Below are 22,935 nucleotides of genomic sequence, written 5' to 3' on the forward strand. Positions count from 1 at the left end.
AACTACAGGCACGTGTCACCACACTCAGCTAATTAAAAAAATATTTGTAGATATGGGGTCTCATTATGTTGCCCAGGCTTGTCTTGAACTCCTGGTCTCAAGCAATGCTCCCATCTTAGCCTCCCAAAGTGCTAGGTTTACAGATGTAAGCCACTGTGCCTGGCTTCCATCTATTTCTTCTTTCATATATCTATATATATAATTATTATTATTATTTTTTGGAGATGAAGTCTCGCTCTGTCACCAGGCTGGAGTGCAGTGGTGCAATCTCAGCTCACTGCAACTTCCGCCTCCCTGGTTCAGGCGATTCTCCTGCCTCACCCTCCTGAGTAGCTGGGATTACAGGCGCCAGCCACCACACCCAGCTAATTTCAGTATTTTTAGTAGAGATGGGGTTTCAAAATGTTGGCCAGGATGGTCTTGATCTCTTAACCTTGTGATCCGCCCACCTCAGCCTCCCAAAGTGCTAGGAATACAGGCGTGAGTCACCGCACCCAGCCTATTTTTAAATTTTCTTAAACATGGGGTCTTGCTACATTGTCCTGGTTGGACTTGAACTCCTGGGCTCAAGTGATCCTCCCATCTTAGCCTCCTGAGTAGCTGGGCATAAAAAAAAAATTATTATAAATCATATATAACATAAAATTTACCATGGCAGCCACGTTCTATTACACAGTTTAGGGGCATCAGGCACGTCCCCAGTGTTGTGCAGCCCTCAGCGCCACCCACCTCCAGAACTCTCCCCACCTTTGACGCACGTGTGCAGAACTGAAGGCCACGCTGGAATTGTAGCCCACGTGCCACACTGCTGGCTGTGTCATGGATATCTTTTCCTGTAATTTTCTACAACAAAATTTTTTAATGTCTGTTTAGTGTTTCAGTGCACAACGTGCCCTAATTTAGCCTCCCCTTGTTCTTGGGCATCTAGGTCATTTCCCTTTCTTTCTGAGACAGGGTCTCATTCTGTCGCCCAGGCTGGAGTGCAGTGGTACAATCTCAGCTCACTGTAAACTCCGACTCCTAGAGGTTCCAGCGACTATCCTGCCTCAGCCTCCTGAGTGGCTGGGATGGCAGGTGCCCGCCACCACACCTGGTTAATTTTTGTATTTTTAGTAGAAACGGGTTTTCACCATGTTGGCCAGGTTGGTCTTGAGCTCCTGACCTCAGGTGATCTGCCCACCTTGGCCTCCCAAAGTGCTGGGATTACAGGCATGTGTCACTGTGCCTGGCCTTTTTTTTTTTTTTTTTTATTGTTGTTGCTATTTTAAGTAATGTATTGACAACTGACATTGTTTAAGACAGACTCCCTCATGGTAAAACTGCTGAGAAGAACATGAATATGAACAACATTAAGAGAATCCCCAGGTATTAATTCAATGGTACTAACTAATAACTTATCCCAATGGTTAAAAATGCAGTCTAGGTAGCCAGGTGTCTAGGGAATCCCGGAATTGGAAAAGGAAGGAGGGCCTGGACCCAAAAGCTGGTTGTTCCCCTCACGCCGAGGCTGTGCCAGTGAGCTGGGCACTGTGCCTGGCGCTGAGGACACAGCAGTGACTCAAACCAGCCGGGGCCCTTTCCCCTACCCTTGAAAGGGAGATGGTGATCAGATGGCAACATCCCACAAGTGGGGTGACAAACATGTCAGGTGCCAGGAAAGAGGGAAGAGAGAGACACCACAATGATGGAGCAGACGTGTCTTAAAGGAGATGAGAAGCTGAGAGCCTGAGGGGCCTGGGAGGAGGGAAGGCATCCGGGCCAAAGGAGCAGCATGGAGGGCACAGCAGGCAGGAGGCACCGGGAGAAGTCCCCCTGCAGACCCAGGGCAGAGCAGCAGGTGCCCCCAGACTCATGTCTACCTAAAATCTCAGAATGGGACCTTTTTTACAAATGAGGTCTTTACTCTTGGGATTAAGCTTTAAAACATGTTCTTAAAGGAGACAGAAGGGGACACAGAGAAGTCCCCATGAAGACAGAGGCAGAGATGGGGTGATGCTGCCCCAAGCCAGGAGGCTTCTAGAACCATCAGAAGCTGGAAAAGCCAAGGAAGGGTCCTTCCCTAGGGCCTCGAAGAGAACACAGCCCTGCCCACACCGTGGATTCAGACTTCTGACCCAGAATGGACAGAAAATAGTTCTGTTGCTTTAGGCTGCCACAGTCATGGCCATTTTCGATGGCGGCCATAGGAGCATTTTGAAGGCTTTGAGTTCACTTGGCAACAGATGTCTGCCAGAAGAGTGGTGCCAATTCCAAGGCCACCAGTAGTGGGGAGAGCGTGTTTTGTATAATATTTTTCACAACTGTGAATTTGAATATAATGTGTAATAAGATGGGCTCAATGGGAAAAAACAGTCTCTTCAACAAATGCTGCTGGTACAACTGGATTTCCACATACAAAAGGATGAAGATGGACCTCTACCTCACATCATGTATAAAATTTAATTCAAAATGGATCTTACATGCATCTACATGGAAGAGCTCAAACTATAACCCTCCTAGAAGAAAAGACAAGGGCAAGTCTTTGTGACCTTGGATATGGCAAAGGTTTCTTTTTTTTTTTTTTTTGAGACGGAGTCTCGCTCTGTCGCCCAGGCTGGAATGCAGTGGCGCGATCTCAGCTCACTGCAAGCTCTGCCTCCCGGGTTCACGCCATTCTCCTGCTTCAGCCTCCCGAGCAGCTGGGATTACAGGCGCCCACCACCACACCCAGCTAATTTTTTTGTATTTTTAGTAGAGACGGGGTTTCACCATGTTTGCCAGGATGGTCTCGATCTCCTGACCTCATGATCCGCCCGCCTCAGCCTCCCAAAGTGCTGGGATTACAGGCATGAGCCATCGTGCCCGGCCGGCAATGGTTTCTTAGATACAACACCAAGGCACAGGTGAAAAAGAAAAATCAACTGCAAGTACAATGAAACACTTCTGTGCTTCAATGGATATCGAGGAAGTGAAAAACTGTGCAAAACGAACAAAATATTTACAAATGATATCTGATAAGGCACCTGTAAATAACTTACAATTCAATATTAAGATAAATATATTTTAAATTTGGGTAAAGGATGATGTGAATAGACCTGTCTTTACAGAGGATACACAAAGGCCCAATTAGCACATGAAAACATACTCCACACAGGGCCGGGCGCGGTGGTTCAAGCCTATAATCCCAGCACTTTGGGAGGCTGAGACGGGCGGATCACGAGGTCAGGAGATCGAGACCATCCTCGCTAACATGGTGAAACCCCGTCTCTATTAAAAAAAACACAAAAAACTAGCCGGGCGAGGTGGCGGGCGCCTGTAGTCCCAGCTACTCGGGAGGCTGAGGCAGGAGAATGGCGTAAACCCGGGGGGCGGAGCTTGCAGTGAGCTGAGATCCGGCCACTGCACTCCAGCCTGGGCGACAGAGTGAGACTCCGTCTCAAAAAAAAAAAAAAAAAAACATACTCCACACCATTAGTCATCAGGGAAATGCAAATCCAAATCAAACTCAGATGGCACTTCATACCTGCTGGGATGGCTAGAATCAGCGGGCGAGGGAACAGCAAGGGTTGCTGAGGATGCTGAGAGAGGAACCCTCGTACACAGCTGGTGGGGCTGTGAACTGGCACAGTCACCAAGGAAACCAGGCTAGGGGTCCCTCAAAAGGTTTAATAGAGAATGTGACGAATCTGTACGAGGTAGGATCATTTCACCATCAAAGAATGAAGCACGACCACCTGCTGCATCACGCGTAAATACGTTAAGTTGCATGAAAAAAAGCCTGACACCAAAGCATCCTACACTGTAGGACTCCACTGACAGGAAACGCCCAAAACAGGCAAAACTATACGGACAGAAAGTACATCAGTGGTTGCCTGGGGCTGGGGAGAATCAATGAATTAACAGGAAATGGCAAATCGGGGCAAGGCTTCTTTGGGAGTGACGAGAATGTCCTAAAATGGACTGTGGTGATAGATGCACAACTCTTGGATACACTGAAGACGACTGTGTCATATACCCTAAAAGGGTGAATTGTATGGTATGTAAATTACACCTAGAAAAATGTGTACATAGAACATCCGCATATGAACTGATCTTAAATTTAAAAGGCACTCACTGCCTCAAATATGCAAGGCTGAGGCGGTCGCGGTGGCTTATGCCTGTAATCCCAGCTACTCTGGAGGCCGAGGCGGGTGGATTGCTCGAGCCCAGGAGTTTGAGACCAGCCTGGGTGACACAGTGAGACCCTGACTTTACAAAAAATTTAAAACTAGCCAGGCGTGGTGGTGTGTACCTGTCATCCCAGCTACTCAGGAGGCCGAGGTGTGAGGATCACTTGAGCCCCCCAAGAACTGGAGGCCAGCCTGGGCAACATAGCAAGACTTTGTCTCTATTGAAAAAGAAAAAAATGCAGGGCCGGTGACACTCATACAGCAGTCAAACAGCTCTGCTGTCACACAGGTCTGAGGCAGGGCTCACACTCCGTCTTTTCAGGGTTTCTCTTCTGGGTCCTGGAGCGCTCTGCTCAGGAGGCTGGCTGGGGAACAGGATGGCCTGTCACCTGGGCTCCTGGTGTGTTTCAACAGCGCCCTCTGGTGCACAGCTTGGCAGGCAAGCTCATGAGTCTGGGCTGCTGAGGTCCCAGGAGGAGCCTGGGGCTGCTTGGCTACATGCGCTGGGCCACATGGCTCATTCCTGGGTATGGCACTTTGTACAGCATAGCCAAAAGCTGCCACCTGCCTTCTCGGAATTGTTACTTCAGGACATTTTTATGACACAACTTCATGGATGGAGTCTGAATCATCATCTCCGTAACTCAGAGCCCCTGAGATGGGAAGGGGTTTGATTTGTCACCGTAACCCCAGTGAGGACGTCAGTGCCAGGCACCTGTCACAGTGTGCCTTAGGCTGGGAAGGGTGGGTCGGGGGAGGCCCCAGGAGCACCGCATGACTGACTCAGACATCTGTAGCTGCTGTTGCAGGGCCAGGTGCCATCTGCTGAGAAATGGCCCTCATGTCAGCTCCACAAGCAGCTGCCAGCCCTGTGCAGCGCCTGCCAGGTTCAGAGGCCCTTAGGGGCTTGCCCGCTCCTCCCTTCCTGTGATTGAGTCTCCCCAGCACATGGGGGGGACTTGCCCAAAGTGAGGCTTCCTGGAGCCGGCAGTGCACCGCTTTGCAGGGTGCCTCAATAGTCCATGATTCACCCTTGTGCCTCCCTCTTGGCAGGTACTGGGAAAGCCAGCACTCCACTGAGATCAGCGACATGATTTTTAACCTCGGGAGGAGGTAAACCCTTGTACTTGAAAAACCAACCATACCCAGCAGCAGGTTTTGAGCTGCTCAGGAACTATGGGTCCTCCTTGCATTCTGAGGAGGAGCCAGAAGGACCTAACCATCCCTGGCCCAAATCAGAAGGCTCTCGGCTGTCTGCGGAGCCTGGCCAGGAGTGGCCCAAAGGGAGCGTTTTGGACCCAGGCCTGAGTCCTGGCGGTGGGCCCTCTGTCTCCCCAGCCCTGCTTGGCACTGGCCTGCGGGGCCTGCTGGGCCTCTCCGGCATGTACCTTGAGCCACTGCTTCTCTGTCAGTGAGTCGCTGTAGTCCACCTCCTTGCGGTGGCGGGAGCCGCGGCCAAACATCTTCTCCTCCTCCTCCTCACAGGTCAGGCGCTCCACCTCCGCATCATCCTTGATGATCCACGAAGGGAGCTCATCCTCCTCCATAAGGCGCGGCTTCCGCTTGGGGTTGCGGGCCTCCTCGCGCCTGCGGTCCAGGTCCATGCGCTGGTGGGTAGGGAGGCAAAGGGAGAGGCATCAGCATGTGGGCACCAGGGGCACACTAGAGCCAGAACGCCGGGCTCAGAAGGGCCTTTCTCTGCCCATGGGGACCCATGCTGCTACAAGAGTTAAACAGCAGCTCTTCATTGTTCGGTGGCTGACCCGGCCTGGCTACGTCCGACCCTGACTAGGGGCTCTGCCTCGGGAGGTAGAGGAAACTTGAAAAGATGGAAGGTTGCACAAGAGGGCTGCAGACCCCAGCAGAAGGGCGGCAGCTGCACGGAACAGCGCCGGTGGAGGCATATGGCCTGCGGGCCAAGAGGCCCCTGCTTGGGTGCCTTACTTCCTGTTTCCCACCCAGGGGCGAGGGGGCTCTGCGACTGAAGGTCTGGTCAGTCCCTTGGCCTTGGATACGGCGAACTCCCTCTGAAAGGGAGTGCATGAAGCCCTGAAGAGCCCGTTAGAAAACAGAGCCGGTGGGGCAGGTCTAGGGTCACACACAGAATGGCTGGGTGTGCATCTTGCCCTCCGACGCCATGCTCAGGAGACTGGGGGTGGAAGACGGGTCAGGCTGGAGGCATGAGTGGGCTGCACTGTGAGCTGTCCCCAGTTCCCTGACCTATTGGGGACCCCACCATGGGCACTAGGACCTCTGCTTTGCTCCTGGTGGCGGCACGGTGGGATGCCTGAACCATCCTGTCCAGCCCGCGGTGCTTACCATAAACAGATCAAACTCCTCCTCGTGCCGGGCGATCATCTGGTTGACGGTCTCGTCGTCAGGCACCTCGTCTTCCTCCTACCAAGATTGCAAACTGTCAGCACCGCTGCGGAGGGGCCGGGGTGGGCGGCTGCCAAGCTCAGAGGTGAGCGGCGGCGTCCGTGGGAATGAGCTGGTGGTCCCGGCACGGCTGCGGTGGATGGGGACCCACACGGCAGCGAAAGGCACACACACGCACACGCACACGCACGCTCCGTGGGACCAGGGCCCTTGCTGGCCGTCTCAGCCGAGAAGCCGAGGATTGAATGGGCATGGAGACTGAACTACCCCTCTCACCTTTAGAGGTGGCTCCTCCAAGTCGGGGTTGACGCCCGCTGGCGGAGGGGCAGTGTGGGCGAAGCTGGCACTGCCGCTGCCCGTGCTGCAGTGTCTGCTCTGTGGATAAATAGAGGACTTCAGTCTCCAGGGCTGTCAATCCGGCGTCTTTCACCAGCAGTTTAGGAAAAAAAACCACTTCAAAGAAAAAGCAAGTACTCATCCTCTTTCCGTTCAGCCCACACTCCCTTTACTCCAAAGGGATGCAAAAAAAAATAAGAGTGCAAAAAAGGTAAAAAAACAAAAATGAAAGCCGCTCATGCGTCCACCATTCACGCTGGGGAGGGGTCGGGGCCGGCGCTGGGCTCACCTCATCCTGCTCCTCATGCTCCAGGATGGCCTGCAAGAAGGCACGCCGCTCGTGGCTGGAGGACTTCTGGTCGAACATGCCAGCCTGGATCACCTTCTGGTCCACGTTGAGCTTGTACTTGGCCGCGGCTAGGATCTTCTCCTCCACGCTGTTGACTGTGCAGAGGCGGAGCACGCGCACCTCGTTCTGCTGCCCAATGCGGTGGGCTCGGTCCTGTGCTTGCAGGTCCTGGGGGAAGAGGTGCCAGTCAATCCCAAAGGAGCCCAGGAGGTCATAAAAGGGAAGGCGGCCTCCGATACTAGCTGGACAGGTGTGTTGTGAGTACCACTCTCAGACTGGCAATTCTGCCCAGCCTGATCTGCCACTGCAGGAAGACAGAGCTGGTGGAGCCTGGGCCCCATGTGTCCCTGGGGGGAAAGGGGCTCTCATCACGTTCCTCCAGAAGTGCCACCTTCTACCTTACTGGGACCCAACAGATACTCGGGAAGAAAGCACCAACCCCCAGGGGGTTATATCCCCAAGCAGCTCCTGTGGCAGTGGCATGGCTCCCCACAGCATGGACTTGCACAGTTGAGCACCATTTACAGGATGTGGCCAAAGCCTGGTGGCGTTGTGGCAGCGCTTGGTTTGGCTGTGGGCCCTGCCACTCTCAAAATGCACACAGAACTGGAACCAGGTCTCACCTCTGTGAGCCTCAAAACTCCCTCAGCTGACACGGGGCCCATCCCGTGGCTACTGCGTGGCTTGAATGAGTGAATAAGAACCAGGAACATGGCCCAGTGACTGGTGCAGTCAGCTCCCGACAACGCGGGTGCTGTGCCTGGGCTTTTTTTTTTCTTTTTTGAGACAAAGTCTCGCTCTGTCGCCCAGGCTGGAGTACAGTGGCGCGATCTCAGCTCACTGCAACCTCTGCCTCCCGAAGTTCAAGCAATTTTTCTGCCTCAGCTTCCTGAGTAGCTGGGGCTACAGACATACACCACCATGCCTGCCTAATTTTTGTATTTTTAGTAGACACAGGGTTTCACCATGTTAGCCAGGCTGGTCTCGAACTCCTGACCTCAGCTGATCTGCCCACCTCGGCCTCCCAAAATGTTGGGATTACTGGCGTGAGTCACCATGTCTGGCCTGGGTTGTCAGTTTTATCATCACCCCAGCACAGAACAAGGAGGCTCCCACGAAATCCTGTCTGTGGGCCCAGGAGCTGCGGGACCAGGCTGAGTACCAGTGATGCTTCCAAAACCGAAGACTGGCACCCATGGGGTGGCAGAGGCCACAACTGGTGGGGACCAGGAGTGCCTTGTGTCTGCCGCTCAGCCCTCCTGCCCTGTCAGCACACTTCCTGGCAGGGCCAGCCCTTCCCAACGCGCCCCAGGCCCTGAGGTGCAGCCTTTGTCTGCTGCCGGCCTGCCAACGGGGAGGCACAACCCAACCACCTATCAGGAAACTGGCTGGTCACCAGGGTCTGGGCAGAAGCTACACCCCAGCCTGATCGTAAGAGGGCCATCAGTGACCACCAGGGCATTCACCCATCAGACGGGTGACAATTTACACACTGAGAACGCTGGTGCCCTCACGCTGCAGGGAAGGGCAGGGCACGTCCACACCCCAGCGGCGGGAGTAAAACCACTTTGGCAGAAGCAGCCAGAACATGAAGAGGACAGTGCCTGGGCGGAGCGACGCCATGTCTGAGGGCCGAGCAGACCTAGGGTGCGCACAACACTCCGACAGAAAGACGGACCCTGCAGGGCTGGTGAACAGGCTGATCAACAGAAAAGCCGGACGCCTGCCAACCACCAGAGTTTGAGAGCAGATGTCCTGGGGCGGCCATCTGCCGGGACGCCTGGTGGCCAATTAGACGGCCGGGTGGCTTCCGATGTGCACTCGGTAGTTGACACCCACTGCTTGGTGGAAGAGGCACGTGCTAGACCATGCCGCATCTGTGTTAATCTCAGCACACACATGTGCGAAGGCAGACGGGCTGGCAGAGGCTCAGAACAGAGCAGGGTTGGAGAGGAAGGGAAAAGGGACTCCTGACCATGTCACTGGTGTTTGCATATTAAAAACAACAAGAACCTATTAGTCTTATAACGAAACAGAGAAAAGCTGTACGCATTTTCAATCTCTCGTAGCTATGTAACAGCATGACCTGGTATCCACCGACGCTGAGGCCCATGAGGGGTACACGGTTATGGAACAAGAGAAGGAAGTAAATGAACTGGCATGGAGTTCACCCCCAATTTTGCCTGAACAAGTGCCAGTGTGCCCACTCACAGGGCACGCTGCAGGGGCCGCCCCACGGTAATGGCACAGATTGATCAGGGTACTTTCCACCTCCTCCTCATTGGTGTCATTCCAGGATTTAAGAAAAACCAAACCGACGGATGGCTTATACACTGCTTTCCCAATCAGAGGGAAAGGCTGTTTGTATTTTGGGAAATAGGAGGACCCCTCCTCTTTTCTCCCTGATGACCTATGGAGATACAGGCGCAGATCCTCCCAGCTCCTGGGGTCTACCACAATGTGGAGGAGACTGGAGGACCCTCAAGCCAGGGCCCGTGTCTCCTTGAGGTTTTGCAGGCACCCCTTCCTTCTCCTCGACCTGGGGCCCAGCCCGCTTTTACCTGGTGAGGATTCCAGTCGCTGTCGAAAATGATCACAGTGTCCGCCGACTGGAGGTTCAGGCCGAGCCCCCCGGCCCGGGTGCTAAGCAGGAAGATGAAGTACTCGGAGCCGGGCTCGTTGAAGGTTTTCAGCAGCATGCCCCGGTCCTCTGCCTTCGTGGTTCCTGACAGGCACAGAGGAGAACAGGGTCAGAGAGGTGACCTCAGGGGTAGAGTGGGAACCCTGCTTCTGAGAGCAGGCGCAGGATCAGCGCCTGCCAGCACCCCCAGATCCCCGGCTCTGCACTCTCCACACAGGCCCGTGGGCCACTGGCGAGTAACCGGATTTCCAGTGTTTCACCAAAAAATCCTCTCCACACATCCCAGAGATGAAAACAGGCCCCGCTGGGAGAACTAGAGGAGGTGGGCCTGGAGCGCAGAGCCCAGCACCCAGCTCACAGTAGGCCACAGCGTCAGCACAGCCACCACCACCACAGCCCTGGACTCTCTCCCCTACTCTGCCACGTGCCACTCCATGGGGAGCGGGAGACACAGTGGCCAATGCTGGCAACACTGCCGCTCGCAACACAAGGGACCTGGGGATGGGTGGACAGTGACTGTGGGTGCACCTGCCCTCAGCCCTGTCTCAAAAGGTTTTGTGGTTCACAAAGATAATCTTCTACAGGTAAGAGCATGGGGACCTTATAAACGGGGCTCGTATCCTTTCTGGCAGGATCGGTGTCCCCATGCCCCAGAAAACCCAAGTCCAGGAGCCAGTGCAGGTCTCCTGGGTGACAACCAAGGATGCCCTCAGCGTTGTGGGCATTAAGGCAACGTCTACACTCCTTGGGCTGCTGGGAGTTCGGACAGAGGTGCCCTTGGAACACTGAAGTCATTTTGGTGATGAAATAAAAACCAGCCATTTCCTGCCACCAGCCTACATGTGCCCAGGCACAGTGTGGAAGCCCGTAGTAGCCTGGCCATCCACCTGCTGTCCCGCCCTCTCGCAGGCTCCAGATGTGCCCCTGGTACCCCAGCTCGGAGGAGGGGCTGAGGTGAGGGGCTACGGGGCTCCCAGATGCCAGCCCACTCACGGGAGTTGCAGTCTCAGGAGACTTCACTGAGCTCCTACCCTTCCTCCACTCTCAACAGATTCTCTATCCCTGTGGCTGTGACCACATCACATGCAGAGGACACATCTGTAGTTGAACTGACCAAAGTCCTTGAGTCCTTATGGAGTAGCCACAAAGGCACTGGGATGGGTGGGAACTGGGCTCTCTCCTGGGGGAGTCAGGGATGCGACACAGATGGGACGGTCCTCAGGAAGCCTTGGCCCTCTCAAGGACGGGAGAAGCCGCTGGACAGACCAAAGGAGAGCAAAGGGTGGGGGGTGGCCCGGCCACGCGGACCCTGAAGGGTTTTGGTTTTCAGTCTCAAAGCAGTGGGAAGCCCCTAAGGATTAAGGCAAGCTGGGGAGACCCCTGCAAGACTCGTGTCTGTAGAGTGATCCTGGACAGAACCCCGGGGAGGACCTGTGGCTGGAGGGATGCAGAGAGCACATTCCGGATGGCACCTGGGCAGGTCGGCGCAGGTGGGGAACAATGAACTGGCTGAGCTGTGTCTGTCCCAGCAGCTCACGCTCGTGTTTCTCGTAAGCCCCGTTCTAGTAAATGTCACGGAGAACTCACTCCAGGGCCTCCCTGACCCACTGGGACTGACAGACAACATGTCTCACGTGCCCTGTCGGCGTCTCACAGCCTCTCCTCCCTGAGCTTCCGTGTGCTGGGGCAGGTGGGCACAAAAACACACACGGCGACCTCTCCCATCAGGGACCACAGGGCAGGCGGTTGGGCTGAAGGCCTCTCTCCGGCAGCTGCTGCTCCTGCCTGGAAGTGCTTGCTTCCCTCCCTCTGTGCTCGTCACAGAGTCTGATTCCAGCTCCAGGCCTGACCTGTGGCAAGGTGGCAGCCACTGGGCTGCTACAAATGGCCCAGCAATGGGCATGTGGCTCACAGCAGCCAAATGAGAGCCAGCCTGGGACCTGCTTTTGTTGGGGACACTGAGCAGGTAGAAGGGAAGCCAAGATGGAAGAAGGCAGAGTCAAGAGCTGGAGAAAAGTCTCTCCAACGTCGCCTGCATGCCTGGATCCAGCTGTACCTGAAGCATGTTTAACCTCCAGGGGTTAGAGCTATGTAAGCCTATCGGTGCTTTCTTCCCTGCGTCCACATGGGATGGAATTCTGGCACTTCCAGCTAAAGGTGCACAGGGCACCCCTTCCCCAGTGTACCCAGCAGTGCCGTGGAAAGACTGTCAGCCCAGGAGTCAGGACACCCGGCATCCAATCCAGGGCCCATCCCAGTGCTGAGTGCCCAAGACGCTCAGCCTGTGCCTAGGCCCACTCTGGCCACTGGACCCAGAGCGCCTAGGCCTTACCCTGCCTCATGGGAGGGAATGCCAGTGAGAAGCTTCTGTGGCAGCTCCAACGACAAAACTCTGTAACAAACCCCTCACTGGCTCATATGAACTCACCATCAAGCCTGAGGTATTTAAAGCCACGATATGCAAAGTAATCTTCCATGATGGTCATGAGGGAGGTCATTTGGCAGAACAGCAGCACTTTGTGGTTGGTTGCTCGGAGTTTGGGAAGAATTCTATCAAGAAGCTCGAATTTACCCGAGGCTCGGTACAGGTCCAGCCTGGAGTGTGGAGGAGACAGGAGAGAAGGCGCAGGATGTTAAACCCGGAAGCCTGCGGGCAGGTAAGGCAGGAAGTGCATCGCCCGCCTCCAGGCCGGGCGTCGGGTTCAAGGGCACAGACATGCTTCCTAAGCAGACATCACCCAAAGCTTCGGCAAAGCCGTTTCCCCCAACTGAAATAAGCCCGGCCACCCTCGCTGGAAGGCACATTACCAGGGTGGCACATGTATTTCTCGTCTAACCCAGACACTCATGATGAGGAAAGGAGGTGCTGTGGGTCACGTGGCCGGGACAACATGGGGGTGGAACAGGGGTGCTCCGGGAAGCTGGACCTTGTCTCCTTGCCTGATAAAGAAGCCCCAAGAGCAAATGCCACATTGGAGACACCCATGGTCTGCCAGACCCAGGAGGAAGGGCCACCTCGGCTTCTCACGTTCCCTTTAGCCAACACCCCGAGTGTGGTAGATGTGGACACTGAGGCTGGCAGGCGTACAATGTGATATGGCTGACCACACGACCAAGCCAGGCCTCTAGGCCTTGAAGCCAGGTGTATAGGACCCTGTTCCATAACTCAGTATAAAAAAATACATCAAAAAGAATTTGTGATGTTTTCATTAGGCGCCTCTCGTCTTGCAAATGGCTTAATACCCCAGGGGAACTGAATGGAGGCTTTAGCTGGAAGAATGCTTTTAGCAAGGTTCTTTGCAATGGTGAAAATCTAGACACAACATCCACATCCATTAGGGGCATAAAAGAGTCGGAGCTGCACCTTACAAAGGGTGCTATACAAAACACCCACATAGTATAGAGAGTGCCTCTATACTAGTGAACAGAGTTTAGGCTCAGAGAGGTTAAGAAAGCTGTCTAGAGTCACAGAGCTTGGAGGCAGCAGAGTGGGATCTGTAAGCCAGGAATCCTGCCTCAGGAATCCTGTCTCTTGGGGTTAATAGTGGTCAGCTCTCCGAGCACTAAAGATATGTATTACGGGGCCGGGTGCAGTGGCTCACGCCCATAATCCCGGCACTTTGGGAGGCCAAGGTGGGTGGATCACTTGAGGTCAGGAGTTCAAGATTAGCCTGGTCCACATGGTAAAACTCCGTTTCTACTAAAAATACAAAAAATTAGCTGGGCAGTGACAGGCGCCGGTAATCCCAGCTACTCGGGAGGCTGAGGCAGAAGAATTGTTTGAACCCAGGAGGCAGAGGCTGCAGTGAGCCAAGATTGTGTCACTGCACTCTAGCCTGGGCAACAAGAGCAAAACTCCATCTCAAAAAAAAAAAAAAAAAAATTTGTATTCTTTGTTTTGGATTTTTCTGTATTTTCTAATTTTCTGCCTTTGAAATTGAACAAACATAACAGCAGCAATAAAGGCAACAAAATGACAGAAAACCTCTGCATGGACCACCTGCCCACCCCATCCAGTTGGGAAGCTTCTCACCCTTGGACAATGCCGCCGGTGAACCCCAAGTGCTCGGAAAAGGACTCCTGCAAGGCAAAGAGAGAGGCGTCAGTGACAGGCAGGTGCGGGCCACCAGGCACCCCTGCGGTCCGCACACACCTCTGGTGCTCAGAGGACAAAGCCCCTGCACTGTGTGCTCGGCACGGGCCCACGGCAGCTCTGAGACCAGACACAGATGCCAAAACCATCCTTCTTAGTCCACTGACATCTTTTCCCTCACACTCCTCCAACGAAGGAAAGGACATCCCATACAGCACTCTTCACACCGAGTGCACGAGGACGTCATGGGGCCACAGCCATGCTCAGGGTGCTGAGACAGCCCCAGGGGCTCTCCTGGTGGGCATCAGGGGGTCTCCAACGACCCCAACACTTTACACCAAGAAACACGAACATACGCATGCTTCTAAGAAGAACCCAGATTCTCAAAGGCACCATGACCCAAAAGGGTTCTGACTCCCCCACACTTCACTGAAGAGGGTGATGACTCTTGACGCCCCGCAACGTGAGAAAAGTCAGCGTGCCAAAGAGATGCAGCAGGGCCCCCTTGGCAGGGGGACACGTCCCCCAGAGACGTCTCCAAACGCTCCTGTTCTCTGAGGGTAAGCTTTCAGGGCCCTGTATTCCTATTGCATGTTGCGCCCTAACTGCTGGGATTCTTTCCGTAAGCACTGGCGAAGTGAAGATCAAACAAGGAACAGATGTACCAGCATTACCTAATGAAAATATTCGAATCTATTTTTAAAGAGTTGTCGAGGAGAAGCAAGCCAGCTCTGCCTAAGAGCTCAGTGGACGGCAGGCCCTGAGCCGTCCCGGCCGCGGCGGGCTCACCTCGATGTGCTGGAACATGTAGGGGTGGTTGCAGATCTTCCGCAGCTGCATGATGGTGTTCATCAGGGTCTTGGTGCCGCCTTTGCCCTGGGAGGCAGATGAGAGGGTCCCAAATGGGGTCTTGCCCTCCTGGGGCGGGGTGGGGTGGGCTTGGTGGATGGGTGGCTCCTGGGAGAAGGGCCGTGGGGATGCTCTAGTGGGGAGGAGTGGCTTTAGGCACAGCAATTGGGAGAAGATGGCAGGCTGGAGGCCTGGAGGCCCCCAACAAGCCCTGGGAAACACACGACTGCCTGGTACAGCAGAGGGCAGATGGCGGGGACAGGGCCAGCACGATGGGACAGAAACAAGACTGGCAAAGGGCCGAGGCAGAGTCCCCGACGCTTTATGATGCCACCTTTGTTCTGGGCACTGTTACTGTGGGATTCCCTAGAGGGTCTCAGCTGGGTGAGCCATGACTCAGCAGGCTCCCTGGGCTCCAGGATGAGGAAGGAGGTGGGGGCAGGGGCGGGGGGTGCGTGCTCTGGGCTGGGAATGGACTAGGGAACACACTGCTGTTCAGCTCAGGGGAGGAGGGGCACAGACACAACGTATGGGGGAAGCCAGGCCGAGGTCAAGGCCTTGGGGGCAGAATCAAGGGGTCTGGTGTATTCTCTGGGAGGACAATTTCACTCCTGCTGAGCAGAGCCAGGCAGGTGGGTCCTGGGGCCTGGGATTCTCAAGAGCAGCCCCTGAAGGAGACAGCCCGCTCCCTCCCTTTCACTTAATAAGAGAGAGAAGGGGGGCATTCTAGAACACTCTAACCCTGCTAGGGTTAGTGCTGGGCCCAGGCTGCCAATTGCAGAAGGAGTCAGTGTTTCATAAGCAAAGGGGAAGCCACTGGCAACTGAGTCAGTGTGTCCTGACACAAGCCACCAGCCATCATAACCAGGGCTGGCCAGACGCCCTGGGGATCAGGACCAGATCATGAGCCGATGGTCAGAGCGTGCTCTGCCCTGCCTGCCACACTGCCCGCCTTTGACACCCGGTGAGGAATGCAGCTGGGGGACTCCGGGGCCCACCTTCTTGTCCTTCTCGGAGCCGTCAGTCAGCAGCACGCCCTTGGCCTGCATGTGGCGGTAGAGCACTCGCTGCAGCGCAGACATGTCGCACTTGATGACATACTCCACCTGCGGGGGGCACACGAAGCTCACGAGGGCCCAAGGTGGCTTGAGGCCCGACTCCCACCACCCAAACCCAGCTCTGACCTCCCCGGCCCTGTCATATGAGCTCTGACCAGGGCATACTGGGGTGTGGGTGAGGAGCCCCGCAATGCTGGAGAGAAGAGAGGAGACCTGCGCAAAGAGAGGAAGTAGCACACAGAGATACCCGGGGGATACTGGGCCAGAAAGGGCCCCTCAGCCATCTCCTGGGGGCCTCTCCACAGCCAGCCAGGAAACAAACAGCAAGAGGGGCAATTGTGGCTGGGGACCCCGAGTTTGCGGGTCTTGCTGTGGGAACTGGGTCCGCGGGTGTGGCTGCTGCAGGCCTTGAAAACCCAGAGTCATGACTGGGGGCCAGGGGGCGACCCCAAGCCCACGGCCCCTCCTGATGTGGCCAGGAGAGCCTGCACAGGCACCTGGCCCCCGACAGGAAGTGGGATTTTGTGCTCTAACCTATCGTGAGCTATGTGAGTCTATGAGTGCTTTTTAATCCCTACGGCAGAACAGCAGCATAGAGCGTGACAGACCCAGTGGCGTCATTGCCGCCCCCAAGCTGGATTGACCAGGGCAGGCCCGGGACTGTGGGGAGAGACCCTGAGCACGCCCAGCCCTGGGGAAAGCCCCGACATGAGGCTGCTTCACCAGTGGCTCCCGTCAAAACTCCGTCACCTTTTCGGGCAACTGGGCCTCGACTTCCTTCTTGAGTCGTCGGAGCAAGAAGGGCCGCAGCACTTTGTGGAGACGCCGGATGATGAGAATGGTTTCCTCCTCATTCAGGTCCACCTGGAACCCCCCAAGACACGAGAAGCAAGCATTACCTCCAAAGGAGGGCAACGGAGGTCTCACTAGAAGGTGCGGATGTGGAGACAGGGGGGATGGGGTCCCCTGGGGTGTCCCTGACCTTGACATGTGGCTTTTCAGACCGCTTTATGCTTTCTGGGGGCCCAGCAGGGCACCCTCTTCTTTAGGAAACTGTAAGGATCTGGTTCCCTCCGTGTAATTCCTGGGACATGGAGCCGCAGTACCCAGAGCACAAACCTCTGTGTGGACCATCTGCCCACCCCATGCAGTTGGGAAGCGTCTCACCCTGCTCCCTGTGCCTCACCAGAAAGACCCCGGCAGCGGGCATGCTGCTCTCCACGAGTAACACAGACTGGAGTGCCCACAGACCCACCACACACCAAGCTCACGCCAGCAGCGCTGCAGGGGCCAGCCTGACCATGTGGGGCTTACACAAAGTGATTCTCAGGGAGGGCTCTCATTCAGCCTGGGTGGAACCAGGTGAAAGAAACCCTGACCTCCCACAGCGCCTACTCCTCTACTAAGAACTAACTTTTAAAATGATTTAATTAAAAAGTTAAAGGAAAATGAGATGAAGCCAGAACTTTTCTTCTATTGCTTCCCAAGCAATCCTTTGGCAGAGCTTTTGCTCGGCTCAGAAAGTGCCGAAACTACGGCATCAGATCCTGGCTCTTGGTGTGGGGGGCCTGGGAATCTAAAAATTGGGGACCCCTTTATCATAAGGCTTTGGGGAATGCCTCAGTTTCTCTGTCAGAAGAGTCACAGCCTTGACCAGCAGCCGAGAGGGCAGGGAACTCACGGACGAGGCCAGGAAGGCCCCAGCTGCCCTGGACCTGTCTGAAGAGTCACAGCCTTGACCAGCAGCCGAGAGGGCAGGGAACTCACGGACGAGGCCAGGAAGGCCCCAGCTGCCCTGGACCTGTCTAAGGTGGGAAGAAGGGGGTGGGCAGGGCACTTCGAGGTAACCTCTGTAGTTCTGCCCACACTTCAGCATCTGGCTACTTAAACCCCTCAGAAGGAAACACAGCCCGTTCCACAGTTTCAACCTCCAACAGCAAGGGGGGCTCTAGGCTCAGGGACCAGTGCTGGTGTGGGGCTACTCATCCATGATGATGCCGCCATGCCACAGCCTGGCTGATGTTGTTACCCAGACACTGAGACACACTGGCCACTGCGCTTTTCGAAAACAACATAAGACAGAACCTGACCATGCGGCCTCGTTAACTGGAATCTTCCAAGCTTCCTTCCCACTGCCCTGAGGGTGAGTTCTGAGGGCACCTAAAGGGGCCTACAGCACGCTGCAGACTCTAGCGGTGCTCTCCACACACTTGCGGTTCCACAGCTGCCTCAGGGCCATCTTCCTCACCATTCCTTCTACACCTGGAGCATAGAGTCAGAGACGCCCCGAGCCATTCCGAGATTCACCATCATGACCTCTGCCCTGCTCCCCTGGGGCCCTTATGGCTGCCCCAGCCTTGGGTTCCAGGGCTCCCCTGCTCCATGCAGATGCGGAATCTCGCCAGGCACCCAGCACAGGCCTAGCCAGCTGTAGCAGGCGCTCGACACGCTCCAGCCAGCAGAACCAGCCGCACCTGGAACCGTCAGCATGGGCACAACTGGACAAACCCACCTTTTCCCCAGTCATGGCGAAGGGTGCGTTGAACCACTGCTCGAAGGTGCTGCAGCTCTTGAAGATGGTGGGCAGCAGGAAGTTGAGCAGCGCCCAGAGCTCGGGAAGCTTGTTCTGCAGTGGTGTGCCTGTCAGCAGCAGGCGGCGGGGCGCCACATAGTGCGTGTTGAGCACCTGCGTCAGCTTGCAGTGGTGGTTCTTCATGCGGTGACCTTCGTCCACAATCATGTACTTCCAACGGATCTGCCGGCACAGAGTGGGCAATCAGGGGCGGGGGCAGCAGGTGGCCCAGCACAGGGGGAGAATCTCCCACTCTGTGCCCAGGAGCCAGGAAGGCTCCAGGTGGAAGAGCGCAGCTGGGTGGAGAGCACAGTCCTGACATCCTGCCCCGGGGCCGACTCACCGAGTTGGAGCCACACAAGGTAGCCTCTCGCAAGACTCAGGTAGAGACAGGCCCGTGACCCCATGACTATTGTCAGGTGAGCAAAGCGAATTGCAAAAAAGTAATCTGGCTTCCCCGCAAAATCACACATATCAATCTACAGCACAGAAAAATGCCCAGCACATTCTGACAGAAGATACATCTTGCTGACTGGGGAGTCTGTCCCACTGGTGTGGAGGGTCTCAGGGGAACTGGGTTGGTGATGGGTACATTTCTAATGAGCAGCCTATGATTCAGAACGTGTGCCCCATGGGGTAGGGGCCGCGCCACTACATACAGGGCCATGCAGGTCAGGAGGGGGCGCAGTGGCCGCACTCAAAGAGCACTCCCACTGTGGGGTGATTACATCACCCGAGTCACTGGCAGGGGAGCATGGGGTTTCAGAGCCTGGTTCCTGGGCCTGCACACGACCTGGCTTTCTACAGAGTCAGCCGCAGAGGAAGCACCTGAAGCACAGACCTGAGGCAAGAGCCTGCACGCAGGATACCCAACTCCCCGGGCCTCAGTTTCCTCCCGTGTTGGCTCAGGGAAAAAACACCCAGTCCTCGGAAGGCTGAGGCAGGAGAATCACTTGAACCCAAGAGGCAGAGGCTGTTGCAGTGAGCTGAGATCGCTCCACTGCACTCCAGCCCGGGGGACAGCCGTGAGACTCTGTCTCAAAAAAAAAAAACAGCCCCAGTATCGTCACTCCAGCCATGCACTGAGAGGCGAGGCAACCCATAAACAGCTCCTCCATCCCCCCCATCCCTGGGTCAAGAACTCCACTGTTAGGCCAGCCACAGTTGCCCAGTGCTTTGTGAGGCCAAGGTGAGAGGATTCCTTGAGGTCAGGAGTTTGAGATCAGCAGAACAGCAAGACCCCATCTCCATAAAAAATAAATTTAAAAAAATTAGCTGGGCTTGGTGGGACTACTCAGGAGGGTGAGGTGGGAGGATCATTTGAGGCCAGGAGATTAGGCCTGCAGCGAGCCGTGATCACATCACTGCACTTCAGCATGGGCAACAGAGCGAGACTTGGTCTCAAAAAAAAAAAAACCGCAAAAAATTCTACTGCTCAACACTCACTCAGTTGGATGTTTAGGAGTGAGACCAGGTACATCTTTACCTGCGACCCCTCCTCGAATGAGGAACATGAGTTTTTGGAGGCAGAGGACTATGTCTGTTTTCTATCTGGGCCATATTTTCATCACTGATGGCCATGCTGGGACTGCTTTCACAGTTTCATCCCAGAAGAGGCTTCCAAGCCAGCAGGACCCTCACAAAACAGCCCAAACCAGCTGCCCAAGGCCAGCAGGCAGTCATGGTTTTTGGCCCTCGAGCTCTCCCCCACACGCTCAATCTCAGCCCATGGCCTGTGGTGAGAAGCCAGGGCCCCAGGGAGGGACGGCCAAAGCAGTGAGAGACAGGAGGACAAGACTGGTCTGGCCAAGGCCCCATGCGGACCCTGTAGGTGGGTCAGGAAACGTCTTGGTGCTGAGGCTCTCTGGGCAAAAGGCCCAAGAGGAGGCAGAGCTCATGCTGTGTAGATGGCCCCAGCTTCTGGGCCTGACTCAGGGCCTGCCTGGAGACAGTTGGGGAGGTAAACCCGAGGACGCCCCTACCTGGGCCTTCCCCCTACACAGGGCAGCTGTCTTCACCCACATGCAGGTGGGGCTCTGGGAAGTTACTCGCAGAGGCTTTGGAGGGGACGGGCAGCGTGACCCATGTGTGAACATCGTGGTCAGGCAGCAGCAGCCCCAAAGCACTCGGCCCGTGGCCTGGCGTTTCCCCCGGGGACACGCTACCTTGGCGAGGATATGCTTGTCTTTGATGATGTACTCGTACGTTGTCAGCAAGACGTTGAACTTCCCACTCCGGAGCTGGGGGACAAAGGCCCGTCTTGCTGCTGGGGATCCCTGTAAGGGAAGCAGGATATACAGCTCAGCTTTTGGGGCCGGGTGGCAGGAGGGGCACAGGCACCCCCTGCAGCTGCCCAGTGACACGGCGGGAGGGCTTGTCCTCACAGAGGGGAGTGGGGAAAGGGGCTGGCAGGGCCGCTGGCCCGTCCCCAGACCTCCCCATGCAGAACATGCGCCGCAGAGGGAAGGGGAAGCAATGCGGGCCAGCGGTGGCCAGTGCCTGAGGGAACTGCGCAGCCTGCACCGCCATCTGCCCATTCCTGGTGGCTGGGTCCCCATCTCAGGCTCCCGAGCTGGCCTCTGAGTGCTGACCACCATGCTCACTCCTGCCTCCTCCCCAGTGAGCTAATCTGCTCTGTCCCTGCCCAGTCCAAACTCCCGGACCCATGTGACTGGAGTTCCAGGCTGTCCTGGAGAGTCCGTGTGACGGGAGACCCAGCATTCTCCCCAGGTTCACTGTGCAGAGGTGTGTGTGGATGTCCCGCCCGCCCACTGCCTGCACCTCCGTAGCAAGAGCGGAAACCTCAGCGGCCGTGACCTACCTTGTAGGACACCTTCACCACGGAGGGGGCCCACTTGTCAAACTCGTACGCCCAGTTGGACAGTGTTCTGATGGGACAAGGAAATGAGAGTCAAGTGCTGGCCTCTCATCAACGGCTCACTGGGCAAACCCACAGCCACTGGCTGCCAGGGCGAGGCCAACATGGTCACGGCCCCCAGAGTGGGCAGAGAAACTGTGTTTAGGGCAGTAGAGGGAGGGAGGGAAGGAGACTGGCGAGGACGTAAAGGGCTCTGCCTCGGAGGGCACAAGGGAGGCCACTAGGAAAAGAGGACAAGGGCTTTTAGAGTGAGAAGTAGGGATACAGAGATGTGATGGGGGACAGAAACAACACTGCCAGGGCTGGGGGAGCCTGCATCTGCTGCCAGGAAAACGCAGCTTCAGAACACAGGCTTCATGCCCAGAGCCAGGCTATCAGCAGTGCTGTGGAGACCTGGGGATATGGGAGACACCGAACTGTCTTTCTGCCACCCTCTAGCCATGGAAGGTTCCTGACTGTGAGAGAGAACAAGGACAGTCAGGGGCGAGGCAGGGCCTGGCTCAGGTGGCAGGCAGGAGGACAGGGATGGGAGGGAGTGGCAACACGTGGCTGCTCCCCTGTGGGATGACCAGGACTGGGATGAGGGAGGACGTGGGGGAAGGCAGAATGCAGTGGGGAGGGGTGAGTCACCTGGGACCGACAGCCTAGAGACTGAGGAGAGGGTGGAGGCGGCGATAAAGCTGAGTCCCCAAAGGGGCAGGCTCTGGGAGGAAGACTGGGGCAGGGAGTTTTCAGTGGGGGAGTGAAGCCACTCAGAAAGTCTAGACGGGGTGGTTCGTAAAGACAGGGCTCGAAGCTGGAGTTCCAGGGACTACTCCTGGTTTACCCCCAAGCAGTTCCAGGAGGGAGGTGCTGTGTCCACCATGAACCCATCTTCAGCCCCCCTGGAAGCCACAGCCAACCAGGCGGCAGAGCCAATGAGGATAGTTTCTGAAGAAGCGTGGGGAGCAGGGGCTCAGCAGCCTTGCGCTTCCGCTGCCTTTTGCCCTGTCCACTCTCCTGGAACCTGGATGAGGTTAGGGAGGCAGTGGAGCCATCTTGTAACCATGAGGTAAGGAGCCTGAGGGTTGGAGTCACCCAAGAATGACTGGGCAAAAACCTGGGGGAGGCTGGGTCCCTGATGGCATCTTGGAGCCACTGGACCTGGCCCGTAGGGCCTGACCCTGCGCTTCCGCTGACTTAGGAACAGTGAAACCTCCCTGGAATGATGGGGGACAGTCAGGGCACCAAGGGAGAAGCCGGAGATGTGAGAAGCATCTGCACTGGGAGGGAGAAGAGCCAGGAGCAAGGGTCAGGAGGGGCCTGAGGGGACAGGTTCCGGAGACAGAAGTCCAAACGGAGGCAGGACAAGCAGCTCATGGAAGGAGGCTGCAATTCCCAGTTGAGAGGGCCGGCACGGTCGGATGCCCGTACGCTGTAAACATTCCCCAGGGCGCGGGCCCTCTTCTGGCCTGCAGGAGCTGGCGTTCCACAGTGTGGACACTTGCCCAGGTGGGGCGTGGTGTGGAAAGACTGCAGGAGCACCCACCTCACAACCTCACTGAAGTGAGGGAAGGAGCTGACCTCTATCACCCTGGAAATGGAATCTGACTGCAATCTGGATGCCTGACGACACAAGGAACTGGTCCCAAG

At 56.0% G+C, this 22,935-nt stretch overlaps 1 protein-coding gene across 18 annotated transcripts in view; it reads right to left on the minus strand.

The window, feature by feature from the left end:
• The window catches only part of SMARCA4 (SWI/SNF related, matrix associated, actin dependent regulator of chromatin, subfamily a, member 4), a 102,301-nt gene that overhangs the window by 20,978 nt on the left and 58,388 nt on the right, over positions 1 to 22,935 (minus strand). For 8 of the 18 annotated variants that reach the window (XM_031659898.1, XM_017952201.3, XM_031659900.1 and 5 more), the window contains exons 17-30: positions 21,247 to 21,313; positions 20,591 to 20,701; positions 18,366 to 18,608; positions 16,604 to 16,717; positions 15,794 to 15,901; positions 14,736 to 14,822; positions 13,887 to 13,933; positions 12,282 to 12,448; positions 9,774 to 9,937; positions 7,153 to 7,380; positions 6,804 to 6,902; positions 6,468 to 6,545; positions 5,537 to 5,755; positions 748 to 843 (exon numbers count right to left, since the gene is read on the minus strand). In XM_031659898.1, coding sequence (XP_031515758.1) covers positions 748 to 843; positions 5,537 to 5,755; positions 6,468 to 6,545; positions 6,804 to 6,902; positions 7,153 to 7,380; positions 9,774 to 9,937; positions 12,282 to 12,448; positions 13,887 to 13,933; positions 14,736 to 14,822; positions 15,794 to 15,901; positions 16,604 to 16,717; positions 18,366 to 18,608; positions 20,591 to 20,701; positions 21,247 to 21,313 — 1,828 coding nt within the window. The remainder of the gene's footprint in view (positions 1 to 747; positions 844 to 5,536; positions 5,756 to 6,467; positions 6,546 to 6,803; positions 6,903 to 7,152; positions 7,381 to 9,773; positions 9,938 to 12,281; positions 12,449 to 13,886; positions 13,934 to 14,735; positions 14,823 to 15,793; positions 15,902 to 16,603; positions 16,718 to 18,365; positions 18,609 to 20,590; positions 20,702 to 21,246; positions 21,314 to 22,935) is intronic. The other 10 variants (XM_017952205.3, XM_017952206.3, XM_017952204.3 and 7 more) reach the window with 3 other exon arrangements.

This window comes from Papio anubis, chromosome 20, assembly GCF_008728515.1.
Source record: "Papio anubis isolate 15944 chromosome 20, Panubis1.0, whole genome shotgun sequence".
Lineage (NCBI taxonomy): Eukaryota > Metazoa > Chordata > Mammalia > Primates > Cercopithecidae > Papio > Papio anubis.